The 22,913-nt window shown below is 46.7% G+C and overlaps 1 protein-coding gene across 1 annotated transcript in view; it reads left to right on the top strand.

The window, feature by feature from the left end:
- LOC119951458 (mastermind-like protein 2) overlaps window positions 1-18,374 on the top strand; it is a 164,982-nt gene extending 146,608 nt beyond the window's left edge. The window contains exons 3-5 of the mRNA XM_038774663.1: window positions 6,884-6,997; window positions 10,572-10,680; window positions 16,500-18,374. Coding sequence (XP_038630591.1) covers window positions 6,884-6,997; window positions 10,572-10,680; window positions 16,500-17,533 — 1,257 coding nt within the window. The 3' untranslated portion in view covers window positions 17,534-18,374. The remainder of the gene's footprint in view (window positions 1-6,883; window positions 6,998-10,571; window positions 10,681-16,499) is intronic.
- The last annotated feature ends 4,539 nt before the right edge of the window (window positions 18,375-22,913 follow it).

Raw genomic sequence — 22,913 nt, 5'->3', positions numbered from 1 at the left:
TGAATTTTTTTCTCATTACGAAGAGATTTTGACATTTCACAGATTAAAATTAGCTTTTCAGGGCTGTTGAGGGTGTTTAGCAGTAATTATGAAGTTAGTACATCATCAAAACCCCAGTTACACTTCAATCAAAAAGATTTATTTTCTCTTTCAAGGGTTTTAACAACGAGACTGACAACATAAAAGAGGAAGTTTTTGTCAATTCACTGATTGCATAGGGATTGCATTCTTTGGGGTGGATTCTCGACAGCGCCCTGCCCGGGGGGCACACAATTACTCTGTTGTTTTACGCCGGTGCAGACTCTTGAAGCTAGACATTTCAATGGAGTCATAATGGCAAAGGCTGACACTTTTACCATCAATACCACCATAGAATTCGAGCTACCATTTTCTTTTCCTTGCTCCCATTCCTTTGCTCCCTGTGTGCTTCACTGGGATAAAGTTCTCACTGGGATAAAGTTTCATGGGCATCAGTCACTGTCATCCTGTTGGCCAAGTGAGCATTTATTCAGGTGACCATGTGTGTTTTCAAGCTATTTGACTGTCAGGGCCATCACAATCAAGTCCTCGCCCTAACATCCAGATGCAAGCTGTTCTGGCAAAAGTCATGGCAATAAGGACCAGGAGCTATGTCTGACTTTTTATCCTCTCTCTTCTTCCCTGAGCCAATATATCACCTTTCCCGATCCAACAACTGTGTTCAGTATTTCCTTGCAGACCAGAGAATGTGAGTGTGTGTGTGTGAATACAAAGTTAGGGAAATCAGCACATTTTTCGGAAGAGAGTACTCATTGGTTGGCACGTGGACTCGAATTGGTTGAGGCGTTGCCTTGGAGAACGCACCAGTTGATGGTGACTGACAGTTAACTGCCAAGCATTGTTTGAAATTCAAACCAGACAGCTTGACAACCAATCACCAGGCAAGGGAGCCATGGGTGTGATTCAAAATTCTGTACTAGATTTTAGGAAGGTTATTGTTGGAAGATGTATATAGATTTCCATTTCCTGTTCATTGATCCTGGAATATAAAAACTTAAAGCACCTGCGTCAATTTTCACTTACGATGTAGAGCAATGTGCCTCAGGATAAGTTTTACCTCTTTTTTTGAACTAAATGGAAAAATTGATTGTGCTGATAGAACTTCATTAAAAAAAACTCTCCTGTTGTTAAATTTCAGTAAAAGCAAAAAATGACCGACAATCAAATATAATGTAGGGTTATTGTTATGGCTTTTGCCCTAATGTAGGTTCATGGGTCATAACTTTGGCCCTAATGTAGGTTCGTGAGAGTCGTGACCTTCGCCCTAATGTAGGTTCGCAAGGGTCGTGACCTTGACCCTAATGTAGGCTCACCAGGGTTGTGACCGTGGCTTTTATGTAGGCTTATGAGGGTCATGATCCCGGCCCTAATGTAGGCTTATGAGGGTCATGACCGTGGCCCTAATGTAGGCTCACCCATCATGACCTTGGCTGCAGTGTAGATTGATAGACAGTGATGTTTGCCGTGACTGAGATCTACATAAGTAGAAGTGACCCCTATATATTTTTGCCTCCGTAATGTAGGAATACCATCGTGGTAAACACTAAAAATTCTCAGCAGGTCAGGCAGCTTCTGCAGAGGGGGAAATGGTGTTAGAGTTTAATGACCTTTCATCAGAACTGGTAAAAGCCAATAATGTAATAGGTTTTAAACACGTGACGGTGGGCCGGGGGATGAAGACAGGGAGGGCTTGAATGACGAAAGGCGTGGCAAAGGGAGTGGTAACGGTAAAGATACCATCAGCAGTGCTGGGAAAACCCGTCTCTTTTAGCACTCCTATTTCCTGCTTTAAATCCGAAACCAGGAGTTAACACAGTTCTTTAAAATCACAACCATGGGCTAATTAATGTAAAGATAAGACAAGTGACTAAGGTTCAGTTTGATTCTGATATTAAGACTTTTCGCCCCTCAACCATTGATGGAAAGCCCCCGGGAGCCAGAGTTACTTCTGCGGCATTCAGTAAACTGAAAGTCTTCCTGTATCTTATCGTGACTGTTCCTTCACACAATGTACCGAGCTTGAAACATTTCCTGCTGATCCCTCCCAAAGGCTGAATTCCCCACTAAGTTTAATTTCCGAGGTTTTATTCTTCTAGGTTGGTGCTAGTGTGCCTCAGATCCCACATGAGCCTATTTTCACCCCCAAAGTGGTGTTGGCTGAACAAATTTGTATTTCATCGTTAAAAACCAAGGAAGCAGAACGGCGCAAGAACAGCAGGGATTACACTCGAGTGAGCTGTAGATCACACTCCATTTCCGATTTCAGGGGGCCCACACACAATCTCTGTATTGTTAACCCTGGTGGTAATTTAGCAATTGCATGATCACAAGTCATCTTTAGAATGTTGGAACCGACTGGGTTCTAAGGATTTGGGGTTTCAGTACATGGTACAGGGGTTCACAGTCAAATTGCCTCATCAGATGTATTCCTGGAGATGTTTTAGCATAACTTCTGGTCTACAGTGCAGAAGGAGGCCATTTGGCCCATCAAATCTGCACTGGCCCTTGAAAAGAGCACCCAATTTAAGTCCACGCCTCCACCCTATCCCTAATCCCAGTAACCCCACCTAACATTTTTGGACACTAAGGGAAGGGCAATTTAGCACGGTCAATCCACCATTGATCAAAGAAAATGAAGAACACCCCACAATTTATTTAATTCCCCCAATGATTTTTCTTCCGGGTTGCTCACAACATCAGTGTCCCAGAAAATTAATCCTACTTTCACGGAGACTTCAGGATAATCCAGTTGGGTTGGTGCCCCTAACTCCAGGTGCTGTTATTGCCCCTAACTCAGGGTACTGTTCACTATAGCTACTAGTGGTCACTAGACCACTCGTGTTGGTCATTACTATTTCACTGTGTAACGTGCTTAATTTCCTAAAAGAAGTGCGGCTTTGAGATTGAGCTGAAGGAAATGAATGCCGATCTGACGAGCAATCAACGGCTTGTCATAGTTCAGGGTGTCCAAATAAAAAGGAAGGAAGTCGTATCTTCCGAAATGGAGTCAGGAGCTTATATGTATCGCATTTGCTGAACTGCAAACTTCCCCTCGCCAACTAACCTATAATTAGCTGTCCTACTTACAGCAGTTTGTACTTTTACAGGGGGGAAGGGTAATGAAGCACAGCTGCATTGTACGGGAATCATGCATGCGCCTCCCGGTATTTGTCATCTTCTCATTACAAAACAAGCACCATTCAATCAGTAATTCCACGGGAGGTCTGCTAGTCATGGCTGTTTATCAAAGCTGACAGATAGAAGCAGAAAATGCTGGACAATCTCAACAGGTCTGACAGCATCTGTGGAGAGAGAACGGAGCTAACGTTTTGAGTCTGGATGACTCTTTGCCTAGGCTGGAGAGAACTGGAAATCGGGTTGGATTTATGCTGTTGTGGGGGGCGTGGAGCAGTGGGGCTGGTTAGAGGTCCAGCCATAGGTGGAGATTGACAAAGATGTCACGGACAGAATGGAAAAGGGAATGGTGGTGATCATGGCTAAGAAAGGTGCTGATGGTGGCATATTAAGAGATCAGATTGTGTTACTTTCTTGCAAAATATAAATTTAGAGTACCCAATTCATTTTTTCCAATTAAGGGGCAATTTAACGTAGCCAATCCACCTAGCCTGCACATCTTTGGGTTGTGGAGGCGAAACCCACGCAAACAGGGGGAGAATGTGCAAACTCCACACGGACAGTGACCCAGAACCGGGATCGAACCTGGGACCTCGGAGCCGTGAAGCAGCAGTGCTACCACTGCGCCACCGTGCTGCCCCAGAATGTGTTACTGACAGAAAAATCTATAATTATAATTCTCTTTATAAATAAACAATAATTGTGTTGAAACTTACAAACCCGGTGACTGTAATTATTGGGCAGCCAGGTGCCAAGGACTTTGGGACTTTTTCTAAGAATTCTTGGTTAATTCAATTGTGTTGTGACCCCAGGGCACGTGGGGCTGGAATTAACCGTGCACTAACCCAGGGTGTCGAAACAATACTAAGACGTCTGCTTAAAATTCCCTTTACAGATGGTAAGACAAATGAAAGGGGGCTTTTGCAAGAGCAGAAAGAGCACTGAAGGTACGAAGAAAAGTCTGTATTTTGGTCATTTGATCAGAGTTGAAAAGCTACAGCGAAAGAACTCTCCTAGAGAGCAAAGTAGAGGCAGCAGAAAGAGGGGTCGACCTGGGTGTAGTTGGATGATGGACCTCACAGAATGGTTTCCGATGAATTACAGTGAATGTGTCAGGCTGGAGCAGGTCAGACGAGCATGGCATATCATGGCAATGGACCTCCTGGCAGGATGGACTACAAGCAGCAGCAACGGGTGGGCGTGTGGATGATGTGTTTGCCCGGCCCCCTGTTATTTTGGAGATGACAAGCTGAGTAGACTGACTGAAGAAAGAAAAGAGGCGCCCAGGTCAATAATTCATACCCAGCTATCCCAGAAGTATACACAATATTTCCAAAATAATTGAGACAATTGTCGAAGTATTGGGATGGTGGTGTGGGTACCATGATGGGATGGGCTGGGGGTGCGGGATGGGGGTTAGGGTGAGTACTTGGGTATACTCCTGAAGGCTTCATTATATATATTCTATTGCCTCCAAATGCCCCTCTCCAACGCCACCACTATTGGCTATCCAACATATTTATTCTCGTGCCGTGACACCTTCCCACGGCTAAACAAAAGCGTCATTGTCCGATTGGACAATACTTGATTCTCAGTCAAGGTGATTGGTCGGAGGATTGTGGGGGGAGGGGGCATGGGGTGGATTAGGGAAACCGTTTTCACCCATTGGGCGCTGGGTGTCTGGAATTCGCTGCCCAGATTGGTGGTTGAGGCAGAGATCCTCAGCCTGTTTAGGAGGTTCCTGGATCTACACATGAGGTGCTGCAATCTGCAAGGACATGGACCGGGAGCTGGGATTAGAATGGGCGGCTAGATTTTTTAAGCTGGCACGGACACGGCAGGCTGAATGGCCTCTTTCTGTGCTGTCCCCTTTCTATGGTTCTAATGAACAACCGTTTCTCCTGTGGGGTCAAAGTAAAATACTGCAGACGCTGGAAATCGGAAATAAGTGCTGAAAACACTCAGGTTGAGCGGCGTTTGAAATGGGACTACCTTGCAGTTGTACAAAACTCTGGTGCGGCCGCATTTGAAGTATTGCGTGCAGTTCTGGTCGCCACATTATAGGAAGGATGTGGAAGCATTGGAAAGGATACAGAGGAGATTTACCAGGATGTTGCCTGGTATGGAGGGAAGGTCTTATGAGGGAGGCTCCAGGACTTGAGGCTGTTTTAGAGAGAAGAAGGTTAAGAGGTGCCTTAATTGAGGCATACAAGATGATCAGAGAATTAGATAGGGTGGACATTGAGAGCCTTTTTCCTCGGATGGTGGTGTCTAGCACGAGGGGACATAGCTTTAAATTGAGGGGAGATAGATATAGGACAGATATCAGAGGTAGGTTCTTTACTCAGAGAGTAGTAAGGGCGTGGAATGCCCTGCCTGCAACAGTAGTGGACTCGCCAACACTAAACGCATTCAAATGGTCATTGGATAGGCATATGGACGATAAGGGAATAGTGTAGAGGGACTTTAGAGGGGTTTCACAGGACGACGCAACATCGAGGGCCGAAGGGCCTGTACTGCGCTGTAATGTTCTATGTTCTATGTTCTGCAGCGCAAGGATTCTGGGTTCGATTCCCACTTGGGTCACTGTCTGTGCGAAGTCTGCACCTTCTCCCTGTGTCTGCTTGCCTTTTCTCCCATCTCCTTTTCCCCGGTCTCCAATATATATATAATTACAATATATTCATAGAAACGGATAAAAACATTTTGTTGTCCTTGTGAAATTTCTCCTATATTGTTGGTAGCAGTATCCCGGACAGTTAGTTCCCAGTGACACCTGGGTTGCGGGGGGGAAGGTCTTGGGGAGTTGGTGATCCGCCTCACGGGATTAACATTGAAAGCAATTCTCTCGATTGGCACCCAAGGGGATGTGCAGGGTTTTGTGCTTCAGGAAAGAGTTGCTGGTGGAAATCAGTGGGGCTGAATTTAAGGTGTGCGTGTGGGGGGGGGGGGGGGGGGGGGGGGGGGGGGGGGGGGGGGGGGAGAAGAGTATAGTCACGGGGAGGCAGGCAGACCGACATCTCACATAATTAAAGATATAAAGACAGAAAGTGCTAGACTTTTCCTCCAACAGTCAGCACAGTGAGATTTTTAGGTTCTCTCTTTTACTCACCTGCCCACGGTTTTCTGCATCCAGCAAGTCCACAGGTGGCCGATTAGGAGTGGTAAAATCGCCAAGCAGGCCCCGCTGCTGACTCAGAACCCGCTCGGCCACCCCAATGTCGCGGTTCCCACCTGGTCAAACTCGGAGCCAGGCTTTGTAACAAATGGTTGAAGATGATGGGATATGGGGCTGGTTTAGCACACTGGGCTAAATTGCTGGCTTTTAAAGCAGACCAAGGCAGGCCAGCAGCACGGTTCAATTCCCGTACCGAATGTGGCGACTAGGGGCTTTTCACAGTAACTTCATTGAAGCCTACTCGTGACAATAAGCGATTTTCATTTTTGTTTATCATGTTGTAGCTCCACCTTACATTTACATGTGCCCATGCAAATCATTGATCAACTGCTTGGAGCAAAGGCATGGGATTATAATGGACATCCAGTGTTGGGGCACAATCTGAGCCCTCTGCTTAACTGTGGGCAATGGGACAGCAGGAAACATCAGCTGAGCAACAGCAGACCGGATTGTTAAATGTCAGCAGTAAATAAGGATGGATGTAAAGTCCTGTTTTCTCCTAATTCCTTTTTCTCTCCTCCTTCACGATAGGATCATAATCCTGGTAACAATTATATAAAAGCCACGCCACAAGCCTTCCTCAAGCAGCAACTTCTGAAGAAACAGCATCATAATTTTCTCCAACAGCAGCTCATGGCGGACCAGGTAGGTGTCTCTGTTATTGATTTCTGACTGTACTCCGAATATATAACATCACTGACGTAGGCAGTGCATTCTGTCCCTCGTTGATCGTATATAGAACAGTACAGCGCAGAACAGGTCCTTCGGCCCTCGATGTTGTGCCGAGCAATGATCACCCTAGTCAAACCCACGTATCCACCCTATACCCATAACCCAACAACCCCCCCCCCCCCATACCTTACGTACTGGAGTGCAAAGTCAGCGCGCTAACAAAGTAGTATCACCGTTCCATAAAAGGGCAATGTGGGCAGCTTACTAACTGGAAACCTCCAACAAAATACTGGAAAATGCTCAGCAGATCAGCCAGCGATTGCAGAGAGAAAGTCCGTGTTGACGAGCGCAATTTTCCGGACCTGTCACGGCGGGGGTAGGGCTGGAGAGTGCAGTGAGCCATTCAAACATCCATTGAATGGTAGCACAAGTGGCTAGCACTGTGGCTTCACAGCACCAGGGTCCCAGGTTCGATTCCCCACTGGGTCACTGTCTGTGGGGAGTCTGCACGTTCTCCCCATGTCTGCGTGGATTTCCTCCGGGTGCTCCGGTTTCCTCCCACAGCCCAAAGACGTGCAGGTTAGGTGGGTTGGCCACGCTAAATTGCCCTTAGTGTCCAAAAAGGTTAGGAGGGGTTATTGGGTTACGGGGATAAGGGTGGAAGTGAGGGCTTAAGTGGGTCGGTGCAGACTCGGTGGGCCGAATGGCCTCCTTCTGCACTGTATGTTCTATGACTTTGGCAGGACTGGAGAATCCCATGGGTGGGAGGGGCCGAAAACTTCCGGCCAATGCTTCAGGTTGCTGACCTTTAGCCGGGAGCAGCTAAAACCTAAAACGTGTAATCCAGGCATTCTTCATATTGGTTTCCATTGGAGGCAGGAGGCGGTGTAGTTCTAACTGGGTTAACGAACTCTTGCAGCAAGGGACTCATTGCAAAATGAGTTCATGCTCCTTTTCCCACGTTTCCATGTATACCTGGGTTTATGGGAAGGGCAGGTCAACTGCAGATTCAGGCAAGCTTCTTAATCCCGAAACCCTCGTCTTCGTTTTATCCAAGGCAAAGTCTTACTAAGTATTAGTAAAAATAGAACATAGAACATACAGTGCAGAAGGAGGCCATTCGGCCCATCGAGTCTGCACTGACCCACTTAAGCCCTCACTTCCCGCCTAGCCCCTTAACCAAATAACCGTTTCTAACCTTTTTGGACACTAAAGGCAATTTATCATGGCCAATCCACCTAACCTGCACATCTTCGGACTTTGGGAAGAAACCAGAGCGCCCGGAGGAAGCCCACGCAGACACGGGGAGAACGTGCAGACTCCGCACAGACAGTGACCCAGCCGGGAATCGAACCTGGGCCCATTGCGCTGTGAAGCCACAGTGCTATCCACTATGCTACCGTGCTGCCCCCAAAGATAAGGATATGGCCCTTTGGGTGGAACTTTAATCTGGAGAGATTGGTCACTGTTTACACTGGTGGGAGGCAGCAAGTAATATTTGGCCTTTGACAAGATGGGCTGCACGGTAGCATGGTGGTTAGCACTGTTGCTTCACAGCGCCAGGGTCCCAGGTTGGGCAGGGATGGTACCCCAGCACTGCCACTGCTGGCCTGGCGATACTACCTGCACACCTTGGCACTGGAGCTTGTCAGTACAGTAAATGAAGGTAACTGGGCCTTGGCAGGGCCAGGAAAAGAGCCCCATTTGGTAACGGGGCCGTTCTCGACACTGCAGACGCCGAGAGACACCCCGCTAAACGCTCCCAGAACAGGACTCTGTTTATCTCCTGTTAAATCACGTCCATAAGGCAGTGGTCAGCACTGCTGCCTCACGCCGTGAGGTCCCAGGTTCGATCCCAGCCCCTGGGTCACTGTCCGTGTGGAGTTTGCACATTCTCCCCGTGCCTGTGTGGCTCTCGCCCCCTCGATCCAAAGATGTGCAGGGTAGGTGGATGGGCCGCGCTAAATTGCCCCTTAATTGGAAAAAAAAAATTGGATACCCGAAGTTTATTATTTTTTTTAAATCGCGCCCGTTAACTGTTTCCCCCTTCACAGATGCTGCCAGATCCGCTGAGTTTTTCCGGAACTTTCTGTTTTTATTTTTCGTTGGGGTGCCGTTTTGCCGACTCATTGACAGCTGGGGGGGAGGGGGGGGCGGGGGTAAAGGGGTATGTTTCCCAGGTCAAGACATGTGCTCTGGGCGGGGGGTCCCGGTCCGGGTTGTGAGAGGGAGACCAGTGCAGGAAGGAGGATGAGGAACTGGTGTCCGATTTCCTTTCAGGAGTTTGTGTTCTTCTATCGCACAAAGAAGGAAAAGCACTGAAATGTATTTATGTTAAATCCTCTGGCCCCTTGCCTGCTGTTACCAGCAGATTTTCTTTGGGAGGGTATCCACCACTTCTCTTTGCGAAGATTGACGTAGCAGATTGATTCAATACACCAGAATATATATATATATATATAGATGTCTCCTCCAATAATGCAGAACTCGCTCAGTACAGCGCAGTACAGGCCCTTCGGCCCTCGATGTTGCGCCGACCTGTGAAACCCCTCTAAAGCCCACCTACACTATTCCCTTATCGTCCATGTGGTGAATGTGATTCACACTGGATTATAATCGTATATACATGTGCCTATATTGTAAGTGCAGTTGCACTATCTGACCACAAGGGGGAGTAGCTCTGGGAATGCTCGAGAATTGTACTGGGCTTCTCTTTTGGTTCCGCCCAGGACTCCTCCCCCTGGAGCTGCTGTATAAAGATCAGTGCCACATGGTCAGCCGGCCAGTTCACCGAAAGTTCAATGGCTAACCGGCTGGCTCTGTTGTGAATATATTAAAACCACTATTCTAATCCTACAAGCATGTGTCCGTAGAATTGTTGGTTCCAACAGTCCATATGTCTATCCAATGACCATTTGAATGCCCTTAGTGTTGGCGAGTCCACTACTGTTGCAGGCAGGGCATTCCACGGCCTTACTACTCTCTGAGTAAAGAACCTTCCTCTGACATCTGTCCTATATCTATCTCCCCTCAATTTAAAGCTATGTCCACTCGTGCTAGACATCACCATCCGAGGAAAAAGGCTCTCACAGTACTGCACTGAAGTGTTAGCCTAGGTTATGTACTCAAATCCTGGAATGGGGGCTTGGGCACATGACTTTCTGACACAGGGGGGCCAGAATGCTACAAACTGACAGTGCGTTGATGAATTTGGTGACACTTTCTTTTTATAATGTAACGAGGGAAGAGGTGGTACACAATAGCCTGTTACTATATAGCAGCAGAGACATTTTGTACTCAGTGTTGCTTCTGTTGCTGTCCTTGTCTTCTACATACACACACATTACTGCAATTGGAATAGAATATTCAGGAAGGGGCCTGTAAGCCAAAAATCTCAAAGGCGCCTTGCTAGGGCCTGAAACACCCAAACTGTTACGGTGGTAAGGTCAATTCTTATTTGACCAGAGTTTTGCCGAGTCTCCTTCATCTGTGCAACTTTAGGATTTACTTAAAGGGTCATGCTCCCCTCTTATTTTTTTTATTTCAGGAGAAACAAAGGCAGCACGATCAAATAAACGGCCACATGATCAGAGTGTCCCCTGACTACAAGGAGCAGAGGAACACATTTGGAGTTCAGCAGTTAAGCCAGTTCCAAGGTAAGATCAGTATTGGGCTGTGCAGGGTGGGGAGGTGGATCGGCCATGCTATAAATTGCTCCTTCATTTGAAAAAAAAAATTGGATACTCAAATTTTTTTTTAGACGTATTGGGCTGTGCAAATTTTTTAAAAATAATTTACGGGTGTTTTTAATGAGGACACCAGTAAGGTCCTTTACCCAGAGTTTAATCTCAGGCGGGATGGGGGAATGGGTTAATTCAGCAGGAAGCAGAGCTATTCATTGTGGACAAGCGAGTGCCTGTCTGCCGATTCTAGATTTGAAGTGAGAACATCAAGAATAAATGAGAAGGCCACGCCTCCCCCACCTGACCGGAATAACCAGCTGCTTCCCTGGCATTCCCATCTCATCCGCTGTGAAATGTGCCCCTCCCCTCCCGGAGCAGCCTGGCAACATCACTTGTGGGTGAGGATATCGCTTAGTGTGCTGCAGATAAATTTCTGGAGAGTGAGCGAGACCTTGTAGGGCAGTGGCCCGGGGTAGAGGCCACACAAACTCATTATCCCGTTGAGATGAATTGGAATTATTTAAGGTTTGCCCCAGAGTGAGCAAAAGCCCAGGGCAGGAAGTGTCACAAAGTGAGCTCTGGCTGGCATTTGTTTGTGAGTTCGGCTCACAGACATTGAGGGATTGTGGAAATGCTGCAGGGTGTGGTCGGTGTTTTCCTGAAGTTTGAATTAGTTGTATACTGTCAGAAAAGCTTTGCAGGGCGCCTCCCTACAAATACTATGGGGAATACCTGACTCTTTCACCACTTTCTAAAATTGAAGAATTGTTAAAATGCTGCTGCTTGATCTGTGTGAGGAAGGAGCTGTATGACAGCACACTTCAGGAGGCCCCGGTGCACTTTATGAAGTACATTTGAAGTACAATCACTGTTGCAATGCAGTAAATGTGGCAGCAGATTTCCACAGAGCCAGATCCCGCACACGGCAGTTTGATAATGACCGGATCAGCTGTTCCCCCTCCCCCCCCCCCAATGATGTAAGTTGAGCAATAATGCTGACCACGATACAGGGGAGAACTCAGCAGCTCTTCTGGATGAGCATTTGGAGCTAAACCTAATAATTTCTCCACAAAAGATGAATGCAGAATCAGCAGCCAGGTTCCCGCTCGGGTGTAACCATCTGCTGTCACCTTTGATATTCCAAGTCATGAATGGACGGTGGAATAAGAGGAGGGTGTGTGGAGGATGCAGCTACAGACTTGTGACTGCCGCGTTTATTTGGTGTAGACATTCCGAGGGGCAGAATTGCACCGGCCCCAGCTGGCGGGTTTGCAGGTATTACGTTCCCGGGTGGACTTCTGAAATTTCTTAGCCCACATCAGGTGAGGACATGGGTGGCCTGCCCACCCTTGCCTCAATTGGAGGCCCTTAAGTGGCCATTTCGAGGGCATCGAAGGCATTCAGGGATGTTGCTTGTCCCTTTTTAAAAAATAAATTTAGACGACCCAATTCTTCCTTTTCCAATTAAGGGGCAATCCACCTAACCTGCACATCTTTTTGGGTTGTGGGGTGAGACCCACGCAGACACGGGGAGAATGTGTAAACGCCACACGGACAGTGACCCAGGGCCGAGATCGAACCCGGGTCCTCGGCACTGTGAGGCAGCAGTGCTAACCAATGCACCGCCTGTTGGGTCTTGGGTGGGAGAGGGTAGATGTCTCCGTTGCTGGCTGCCTTTCGAGATCGGGTGCCCCTCCCGTTCTCCCCACATCCCTGCCCGCCCTCCCGCCCGCCCATCAAGCTCAGGCCCTCCACCCTGGCACTCTCTCACCATCATGGTCCTTCAAACCATGATGCTGAAAATCAGCAATCTTCCTCCCACCCCACTTCCTGTTAGGATTCTATTCTATTTCCTCAGCTTATCTAACTCAATTGCATCTGTTCTGCCAATGCTACCATCCATACCAGTTTTTGAGAGCCAGAGCAGGATTCGCCTGGTTCTCATTCCCCCCCCCCCCCCCCCCCCCCCCCCCCCCCCTTCAGATGCTCTGAAGAAGACTCATACGGACTCGAAACATTAACTCTGCTCCTCTCTCCTCAGACACTACCAGACCTGCTGACTTTTTCCAGCATTTTCTGCTTTTATTTCAGATGCCCTTTCACCTTCTCTCCATCCAAAGTCCCAGACACTCTATCCGGGAGAAACAGCAATTTACTTGATTTTCTCTTGATTGGGTAAACTATGTTCGCTGCTCACGCTGCGGTCCCCTCTACATTGAGGAGACCAAATGCAGATTGGGTAGATGCTTTGTGAAACACCCCTGATCAGATCACAATCGTGACTCGAGAATTTCTGGTCAGCTGCCATTTTAATTCTCAGATCCACGTGCATTCTAACCTCTATTTATGGCCGTCTGCATCTCTTCCAGTGAAGCTTAATGTCACCTCAAAGAACAGCACCTTAACTTTCAGTTAGGCACTTTGCAGTCTTCCAGACTGTGGTAATACCACTGTATATATATATATGTGCGTGCCTCTATTAGGGGATGTACAATGGTACCTGCTATTACAGGTTTGTCGGTAAGCCCCTGCCGGCTAGCTCCGCCCACAGGGACCAGTATAAATATCTATGAGGTCTCCTGAGCTGCCATTTTACAGCTCCACGTGAGGGAATAACATCTCATGGTAATAAAGCCTCTTTTGTACCGTTTTGTGTTTCTGTGTGCAATTGTTAGCGCATCACAGACTCGATAGTCACAGAATCTCTACAGTGCAGAAGGAGCCATTCGGCTCATTGAGTAAGCACCGAAGCCCCCATCCTATCCCCGCAACCCCACAACCCCACCTAACCCTGCACATCTTTGGACACTAAGGTGCAATTTATCACGACCAATCCATCTAACCTGCACATCTTTGGACTGTGGGAGGAAACCGGAGCACCCGGAGGAAACTAACGCAGACAGGGGGAGAAAGCGCAAACTTCACACGGTTATCTAAGGCCGGAATTGAACCCGGGTCTCTAGCGCTGTGAGGCAGCGGTGCTAACCACTGTGCCACCGTGCTGCCCCCAAATATTGTTTGAAAAATATTAGATTGGACATCAGCTGTCAGTGATAACTCTGATGAATAATCGGAAGGAGCGAGGAGGTTATGCTGAACTTATACAAGTTGTTAGTTCGGCCCCAGCTGGAATATTGTGTACGGTCTGTGCACCACACATTTGAAAGTGTGTGAGCACATTGGAGAGGGTGCAGAAGAGGTTGACAACAGTGGTTCCAGGGATGAGAAACCATCACACCTGGTCTTGCTCCATCACCCACTTTGTCATTTAGGACGGGATTCTCTGTTCTCCCAGCCACGTGTTTCTCGGCAGCACGGCGTTCGCTGGCGCCGGGATTCTCTATGGGATTTCCCACTGGAGCCCCGCCCCCAAGCTGCCCAGAAACCCACGGGCTGGGTGCACTGCCGGGCAGGAAATGAGAATCCCAACAGCCGGAGAATTCCGGCCTCAATCTCTCCTGCTTTCCACCCTTTCACAGGGCTTCCCTTTTATTCTCTTCTCGCTCTCACCCCCCCCCCCCCCCCCCCTCCCCCCTCTTGTATCTGTCTTTGCTTAATACCTGTTCAGCCACTGTAAACGTTTTTGAATGTTGATAGACGGGAAATGCTAACGTTCTCAATAGACGCTGCCTGAACGTCTGGCCATTCTCAGCATTTTGTGTTCTAATAGCTGTAATCTCTGTCATTGTGGTTCACTGCTGTGTGTGTAGGATCACTGAATTTACCATTTACACCCTGAACATCAGGTGCTTCCCACCTTCTGGCATCTTGTTTAAAAATGTGTAAAGTTTCTTTATCAATACTGCGTTATTAGAAATGCATATTGGCCACACGATGAACTGGAACTTACCATCCCTTTAGGGCTGGGCTGGGAGGGAAGAAGCCCATCAGGGTGGTGTGGGAAGATGGTGGTCGTGTGCCCACAGTCTTCTCATTGATGGACCTCCTTGCCAGTACAGGAAGAGTGGCAGACAGCCCCCTGACCCAGGGCCCAATTGAGTAACCTGTGGCTAATAAAGAGTCTTTTCTATCCCTGATGACATTTTACCAGTGAATGGAAGAAGGGGGGGCTTCCTGGAGATTGCCAGGTGAACCCTGATGACCCCCCCCTCCCGGGCGGTCGCGGTCTCTGGGGTGGGGTACCCTCCTTTGTGGGCACTGTTTGACCCTTTGGAAGAGAATCCGGCGGCAATGGTACCAAGCACGAGCACCGCCTGTCCTCCGTGACGCCCTCCCCCCTACAGGATGCTGCCTGACTGGCCCCTGCTCCCTCAGGCCCCATTTACCTGATTGTGGGGGCACACATCCACTGCATTGCCCTCTTCCACTGGGTGCGGCGGTCACTACCAGCTGTGGCATTGCCGAGCTGCTGTCACCCTGGTTATGTTTCACCCCGAGATGCAGCCTCAAGCCCAGCTGACCACTGAGACAGGCCGTCTCTGTGTGGGCCACCTGCATGTAGCGACTGCTGAATGTATCTTTCACCACACCTTCCAAACTCAGAACCTCTACCTTCCAGAAGGACAAGGGCAGCGGATGCATGGCAACACCACCAGCTGCCAGTCCCCCTCCAAGGCACACACCATCCTGACTTACAAATATGTCGCCGTTCCTTCATCGAGGTGGGGTTAAAATCTTGGAAATCCATTCACCGGGTGGGGGCATTGCTGCCAAGGTCCCAAATTGCTCTTGAGAATGTGATGGTCAGCCACAGTCTTGGATACAACTATATGACCTGCTGGGCCATTTCAGAAGGCTGTTAATTGTCAAATACATTGCCTTGTGTCTGGAGTCACAATTAGGTCACTGTAAGGGTGATAGATTTTCTGCCCTAAAAGGACATTAGTGAACTACGTTACAACAGGCCAGTCATTTCATCGTCACCAGTATCGATAGCAGCTTTCTAATGCCAGATTTATTTCATTAATTGAGTTTAAGTTGCACTTGCTGCTGGGGGTTTGAACTCAATGTTCCAGATCTTTGGTCCTCACCTCTGGATTACTAGCCCAGTGCTATACCCACTGTGCTATTCATACCGTACCGACCTCTTTTTACCTAATATCACTGTAGGTGTACCTACACCACTCAGACTACAGAGCTTCAAGAAGGCAACTCACCAAACCTTCTTGAGACCAATTAAAGATGGGCAATATGTGCTGGCCTTGCCAATGACTCCGACATTCCATGAACGAATAATAATACAAAAGACACATATTATACTTGGGAGCCTAAAGTAGTACGTATACTGAAGACTATAATCAGCAGTTCTGTAGGTAGAGATTACTGGAGATGCTGTCCTCATGAAAATATGTCTGGTAAACCAAATTTTGTTTGATAACTATATATATATATGTGTAGCTTTGTGCGCAAATGATAAGCTGATAAATTTCAACATCAGCTCTGTCAACCTTGGCTCAGTGTTGAAGCCAATGTGTTTTCCTCAAGAAACATTACTGCAAAAAAATAGAAAATCTGGTCATTACCACTCTGCTGTTTGAAGGAGTTTGCTGCATGCAAATTGACAACTGTGATGCTGAAATACAATGGAGGCAATACTCCAAAAGTACTTCATGGGTTGTAAAGTGCTTTGGGATGTCCTGAAGATGTGAAAAACACAATATAAATGCAAATGTTCTTTTCTTTTCTTTGACGTGATTCGGCAAGGATAAAGTAGCTTTTTTTGAAAAAGCTCTTGCATTACCCTGTGGTTATCAATTGCTTTATCTTCACGTCAGCACTTGTGGAGTATTGTTCAAAAACATTGCATTAATCCCTTCTCGTTTTCTTTACAGCTGTGGCACAATCGTTGCCGACGAACGCTGGGCAGCCCTTGCCAACGCCACCATCTGCCCACTGTGGGATGCGGCTAAACACTGGGCTTCTGCAAGTGACGTCTCAGAATAACCTTGGGCCTGGGATTCCAGCGGTAACAGCCAGTCAGGGTGAGCGGACTATAGGAATGTACCCGACTAATCCCAACAATCAACAAAGCATCTACATACCACCATCTGGCATCAACATGCCTCTCCGACCAAGTCAAAGTGCTCTGGGGATGAGATCAACCAGCCAGGCAGTGCCAAGCCAGGCTATAATTCGCCAAAGGACAGGAATATCCGGGTTTACTGGCTCTGTTCCAAATGCCGCTGTACCTCCCCAGCACATAAGGCAATCCATAAACCAGGCAGCAGCCAACATACCTGTCCAAGGCATCTCAAATGCGTTAGCCACTTCAGGCATGGCTTCTCAAATGTGGCCACAGCAAAGGATTCCAGCATTGCAAAATCAGACCAAAATGGATGGCAGCATGCAACAGTTCTCAAATAACCCATTGTTCTCCAAACAGACCATGAGGCCAAATTTATCTGTGCAACCATTTCCTCATCAAACCATAGCACCACCAAACCAGATAGCACCAGGAGGGCAAATGAGACCATTGCAGCAACTGAACCCAGGCCAGACTGGACAAAGCATGGTCTCCATGAGCAGTCCATCAACAAGGCATAATCAGCCACGGCTACCCTCAGCAGCTATGGTTGGCATGAAACCTGTACCGCAAGGGATCGCCAATTTGAGCCAGGGTCACCCCCTACCAGGTCTAGCGCCAACCAGCTACACTTCCACCGGACAGTCATCTGGATCCTTCAACCGCATGAACCCCACCACCGAGGTTTCTTCCTTTGAGTTTCTTCAACACAACAACAGCAATACCTTGGCTGGAGCTCGCAATGAGTCTGACTTCATAGAGTCTATTATGAAGAGTAGTGGCAGTAATGATGACTGGATAAATGACTTGACTCTTGATGACTTTCTGGGGCAGCATTCTTAAGGCCTGGTTGCTGGGTATGATTTATCTGACCTCCAAGCTGTTGTACATAGAGAGCGCCCATCTACACATTGTGGCATTGGACTAAAGACTATTGGGCAGATGTGTAGGTGTGGATACTGTAACTTTCCATATACTCGCAGGTATAAGTAACTGGGTGTACCGAGTGTACTGCCTGCAACACTGAGTTTTAAAGTGGCAATACATAAATTAATGTATTTGTTCAAAATATTCTGTAAATTATGTTTTCCTAATAAATATTGTACGTCAGGAAGGAATAATTATACTTTGTTGGATCATTTGTCAATAAAATGCAGTATAGGCAAAATCATTGTTTTTATATTAGCAAATTTGTTTATTTTTATTTGGTATAAAATATGCAGACTACATTGTTCAGTCAGTAATACTGTGTATTACAATGTTAAAATACAGGTTGTGTTTTTGACATGACATAGGCAGTGCAGTCTTGTGTTGTACAGGTGATTTATTCCTGGTTTCATAGACTTTCATTCACCATCAATCCCATTTTGATTTAAAAACGTTACCACAGTGAGCATTGAGCTGATGGAATAGCTGTCAATACGAAATTGCTTTCTTTGTAATCTGTCAGCTCATGTTGACACTCTGTACATTTTAGGTGTGCATTCTACCAAGATATTATGAACTTCATAATGCGTTTGTTGCTGAAACCTTTTGTGATCTTATGTTTTATTAGTTACATGTATTTTTCCCCCTGCCACGAATGTGTTTCTTTTATTTTTAATTTAATACCATCTTGGAGCACAAATAGTATGACAAGTTTTTGCTTCATATCATAATAAACTTGCCTTGTGCCAAGACTGCATTATGGCTGACTACCATACTACAAGCATGAAATTCCGTGCTCACATTTACAACATCATTTGCCACGTGTTTACCACCGACAACTTACGCTGGAATATTTGAACTCTCTGCCATCTGTTCAAACTCAAAAAGCTGGATATTGTCATTTAGCATATTATTCAATATCTCTCATATCGCTACTCCTTAAAGCTTTGGACAGATCAATTAAGGTTCTGACACCAATAGACATTACACTCAAAACTATTTTCTGGCCACCGTAAGAATATGAGAATCAATATCATGCATCACCTTTTTCAATCAATGTAAACTGGGCTCAATAGATCAAAGAAAAGGGAGGGATACAAAACTATATTTAGGTAAGGGTAGTGTTTTATACCTACTCAACATTAAAGAATGAACCAGTCTGTGGTAATTAGGAAATGATGGTTGCACAGAGCACTGAAATGTCTACAACTTTCTCTGTATTGGGCTCTGTGTGTGGTGCTGAGTGCCAGACAGGACCTCTGTATAAGGAGGAGGGAGAAACGCTACACTCATGTACTTGCTATTTTTCTGACAACGGCCAAGGACCAATGTACAGGCAGGGATGGGAGATGAATCCTGAACCTTGCAGTGGATTCCTCTCCTTCACCTGATTGACATAGGAAATAGGAACAGTCGACCACACAGCCCTCCGAGCTGCTCTGTCGTTTAATACGATCGTGGCCGATCTCGGGCTTCGACTCCACTTGCCCATCCAATCCTTTGACCGAGACCAAAAATGTGTCTATCTTACCCTCAAAGGCACTCTTCATCCTTGAGGGGGACAGATGAGGAGGTACATGTGAGGAAAAGGGGATAGAGAGGTTGAAAAAATTGCCGTACTGATTACGTTTGGCTGTTCTTTCCTCGTTAATGGAATCCCCTAAAATACAATTAAATTCCCAACATATTAAAAAACACTTTGAGCTATTGCAGAAGAATAGGGTGCAAATGAATTCTAGTGATGAATAATGAATCTAAAGTAATCCAACCCAGTGAGTTTGAACGGATTCTGATATCCCTTTCTTTGAAAAAAGTATTTACCAGAAAGATTGCATCATGTTATTTTACATTCGCAGAACCCAGAAATTTCAGTCACAAATCAAACCGTTGGTTGTGATTGTGCTACAGGCTCGAAAAGCAAACATTTTTTAAAAACTGCATGCCTACGTACAAAATCTTTCATTATCCTGACACCTCATCATCATCAAAACACGCCCAGAGGCAGGTACTGGACTCCTAGCAGGCTTTGCATATATCTCTCTCCTGTGCCATTCTTTCCATTTGCCAATAACTTGCTTCAAGATTCTCTTCCTCATTCCCTACTTCCTTGTAAGGGACATTATTTAGGGAAGGTTTTAAGTCCGCTTCCTCTTAAGATGCGTCCGACCCAGTCTCTCTACCTTTTTCTAATTAGGTTCAGCTAATTCCTTTGCTCGTTCACTCTCCTCAACACTTTATCATTGGTTACTTTTTCTGTCCAGCTGATCCTTTCCCTTCTCCAAAGCCAGATTTCAAAGCTATTGAGCATGTGTGGAACTCCGCCTTCCCTATGGCCCACGCTTCACATCCATACAAAACAACATTCCAAAAGAAACTCTTTGCCAGTCAGATTTTGAGTTGTTTATAAGCTTTCCGGTTACCAAACATCCCTTACCCTTTTACATACTATCCTTGTTCTTATGTCTTTGTTGCATCTTCCATCTGCAGATAGTATGCTCCCAAAATACTTGCATCCTTGCCCCTGTTCTAGTTCTCTCCCTTTTATGAATATATGAATGTTTCTTGGTGATTTTGAGGTGTGCATCACTTTGGTTTTGTCAATGTTGACTTTCATTCCAAAGTTCATGCTTGCTGTTGCTAGTCTATCTGCTAGTTCCTACAATCGTCCTCCTGTGCTTGCTTACCAGTGTTTTGTTACCTGCAAATCTAACTGATGTTACCATTTCCCCTCAATCTTAACACCATATTCTGAGTCTTCAAACGCTTCTATGATCATTGCTTCCCACTGTTACAGTGCTGGACCAGACCCCAATTGATATTAGGAAACCTAGTGTGAAACCCCAACAATACTGTGAGGGAAGGTTACTTCACTCCAGGAGTGGCTCCACTGAGAAATAGTGTTATATTAAAACAAACTTTATTATTAACACAGGCATCACAGAAAATGACTTTTCAATTAACAGTTAAACAATTCTTAAAATAAAAGGACAAACTTTTAATTATTAACTTATACCTTCTCTGTCTCCAATTAAGCAAATAAAGTTAGCAAATACAGGAATACTTTATGTACACTTGCTGTAACCTTTCTTAGAAAGACTTCTTGAAGAGAGAGACCCTTTCAGGCACAACCTGCAGATCAATCTGTCTGTTTCAGACTACTCACCCTGACAGCATTTGGCAAAGCTGCTGCTCAACTTAAAAACTCCTAGCCGACTGCCAAACCTACATCAAACTGCAAAACTACAGGCAGACCTGGTGCCTCTCCTTAATTGCATAATTTTTATCCCACTCACACCCCATGGCCAGCTTAACTTAGTCTCAACACAATATCTTAAATTATCTACTCTCCAGCAATCATAACAAAATTCCTTTAGGCATCTCTTTATAAACAATTAGATGGTTGGAATGAATGGTTATCTCACTTTTACGACATCTTAATTGCACCATTTGCAGAGACACCGTCTGTCTGTACCATTACTGCAACATAAGTATATAACATATGTATATATATATATAAATATACCTTAACCAGGCTTTTAATAACACTATTGCAGCAAGTATATATAATACAATCAATATAAAAATTTCCTACATTCATCACATTAGCCACTCTCTTTGTTCTAATTCTCAACACAGCCTTGTGAGCAGCCAGGCTAATTGTATGAAAGTCAGAACGTCGGCATGCCATGGATTCCTTTCTTAGTGTGATCATTATTGTCTGTATGAGGTCCTCTGGCCATTCTCCTGATAAGTAAATATCTTTGCACAGTAAGCCTTGATGTTGAGTAAAAGGAAGGAGCAAATTGAAGATCGGTAAGCAGAAAATTAAGAGCCTGAAATAACTGGGGCGGGATTCTCCGACTTCCCACGCCGGGTCGGAGAATCGCCGGGGCCGGCGTGCATCCCGTCCCCGCCATCTCCCGAAGTCTCCGAACGGTAAAAAGTCGGCGAGGCGTCAATCCCGCCGCCCGCCTCGGAGAATGGCGGGGGCCGGCGTGACGCTATGGACCCCGGTGCTGCCCGTATTCGCCCAGCCGGATGGGTCAAAACATCTATTTAACGGTGTCAACCGGTGCTGATGGTTGACGCCGTTCAGTGTGGAGGTAGGTCACGGCGTGGGAAGTGGCCGCAGGAGAAGTGACGGCGTGGCCGCAGTCTGTGGGTGGGGGGGAGGGGGCTGGGGGCGAGTGCCGGGGAGGGGGGAGAGAGCGAGTGCCAGGGAAGGGGGACAGTGCCGGGGAGGGGGGGTGAGCGGCGCGTCCACGGCCGGCGACGCCGTCGTGAATGGCGTCACGCCGCTGCTAGCCCATTCGGGCCCGGAGACTTCGCGACGTTTGAGGGGGCCCGATGCCGGAGTGATCCACGCCGTTTTTGGTGCCGGCTCCCGGCCATCGCGCCGGTTTTGGGAGAATCCAGCACCTGAGCGAGAAGAACTGAATAACGATGACGTTGATTTCATTGGACCAAAAATAGAGAGTGAGGTCAGGGCAGCAATAAATGAGATAAAAACTGGCCAGGCAGCTGGCATGGATGAAATACTTACAGAGTTTGACACTTCATTGCTTTTAAAACAATTTCCATAACTTCTTCAATCAAGCATCCTCGCCCTGAAATTCACAGCATGTCAAAAACCCAAAATGCAATTGAGAGTAAGAAAACCTAATTGGAGGAGAGTTTAATCCCGGGTCACCGTCTGTGGAGTTTGTACATTCTCCCCGTGTCTGTATGGGTCTCACCCCCCAAAGATGTGCAGGTTAGGTGGATTGGCCACGCTAAATTGCCCTCTAATTAGAAAAATATTTTTAAAAACTAGAAGCGAGCCAGTTTAACCTCCGTGGCAGGAAAGCTTTAGTGCGGTTCCTCAGGAGTCAGGATTCGAACCACTGCGTTCCTTGATCTTCATTAATGACTAAGACTTGGCTATGGCAGGGTACAATTTCAAAATTGTACAAAACTAGGAAGCACTTATAATTGCGAGGAGGATAGTGATAGACTTCAAGAGAACACAGACAGGCTGGTGGCGTGGGCAGACACACAGCAGAGAAGTGCGAATTGTGCATTTTAGTAGGAAGAATACAGGGAAACAATATAAAATAAAGGGTACAGAGACTAACGGTGGGGGCCATGAGCTGAGCAGTCACACGAAAGGTGGCTCTCGTCTAAGAACATCGACGACAGCCTTTTAACCCCAACAAACGGGTACCAAAAGCCTAGAGAGTCCCCCAAATTAACTCCCATCGACCGCACTGCCAACTAAGATGGGAAAGAATAAACCGCCCAGACGGAAACCAGCAGA

This window comes from Scyliorhinus canicula, chromosome 17 (assembly GCF_902713615.1).
Source record: "Scyliorhinus canicula chromosome 17, sScyCan1.1, whole genome shotgun sequence".
Lineage (NCBI taxonomy): Eukaryota > Metazoa > Chordata > Chondrichthyes > Carcharhiniformes > Scyliorhinidae > Scyliorhinus > Scyliorhinus canicula.
This window is presented reverse-complemented; position numbering and strand designations above follow the sequence as displayed.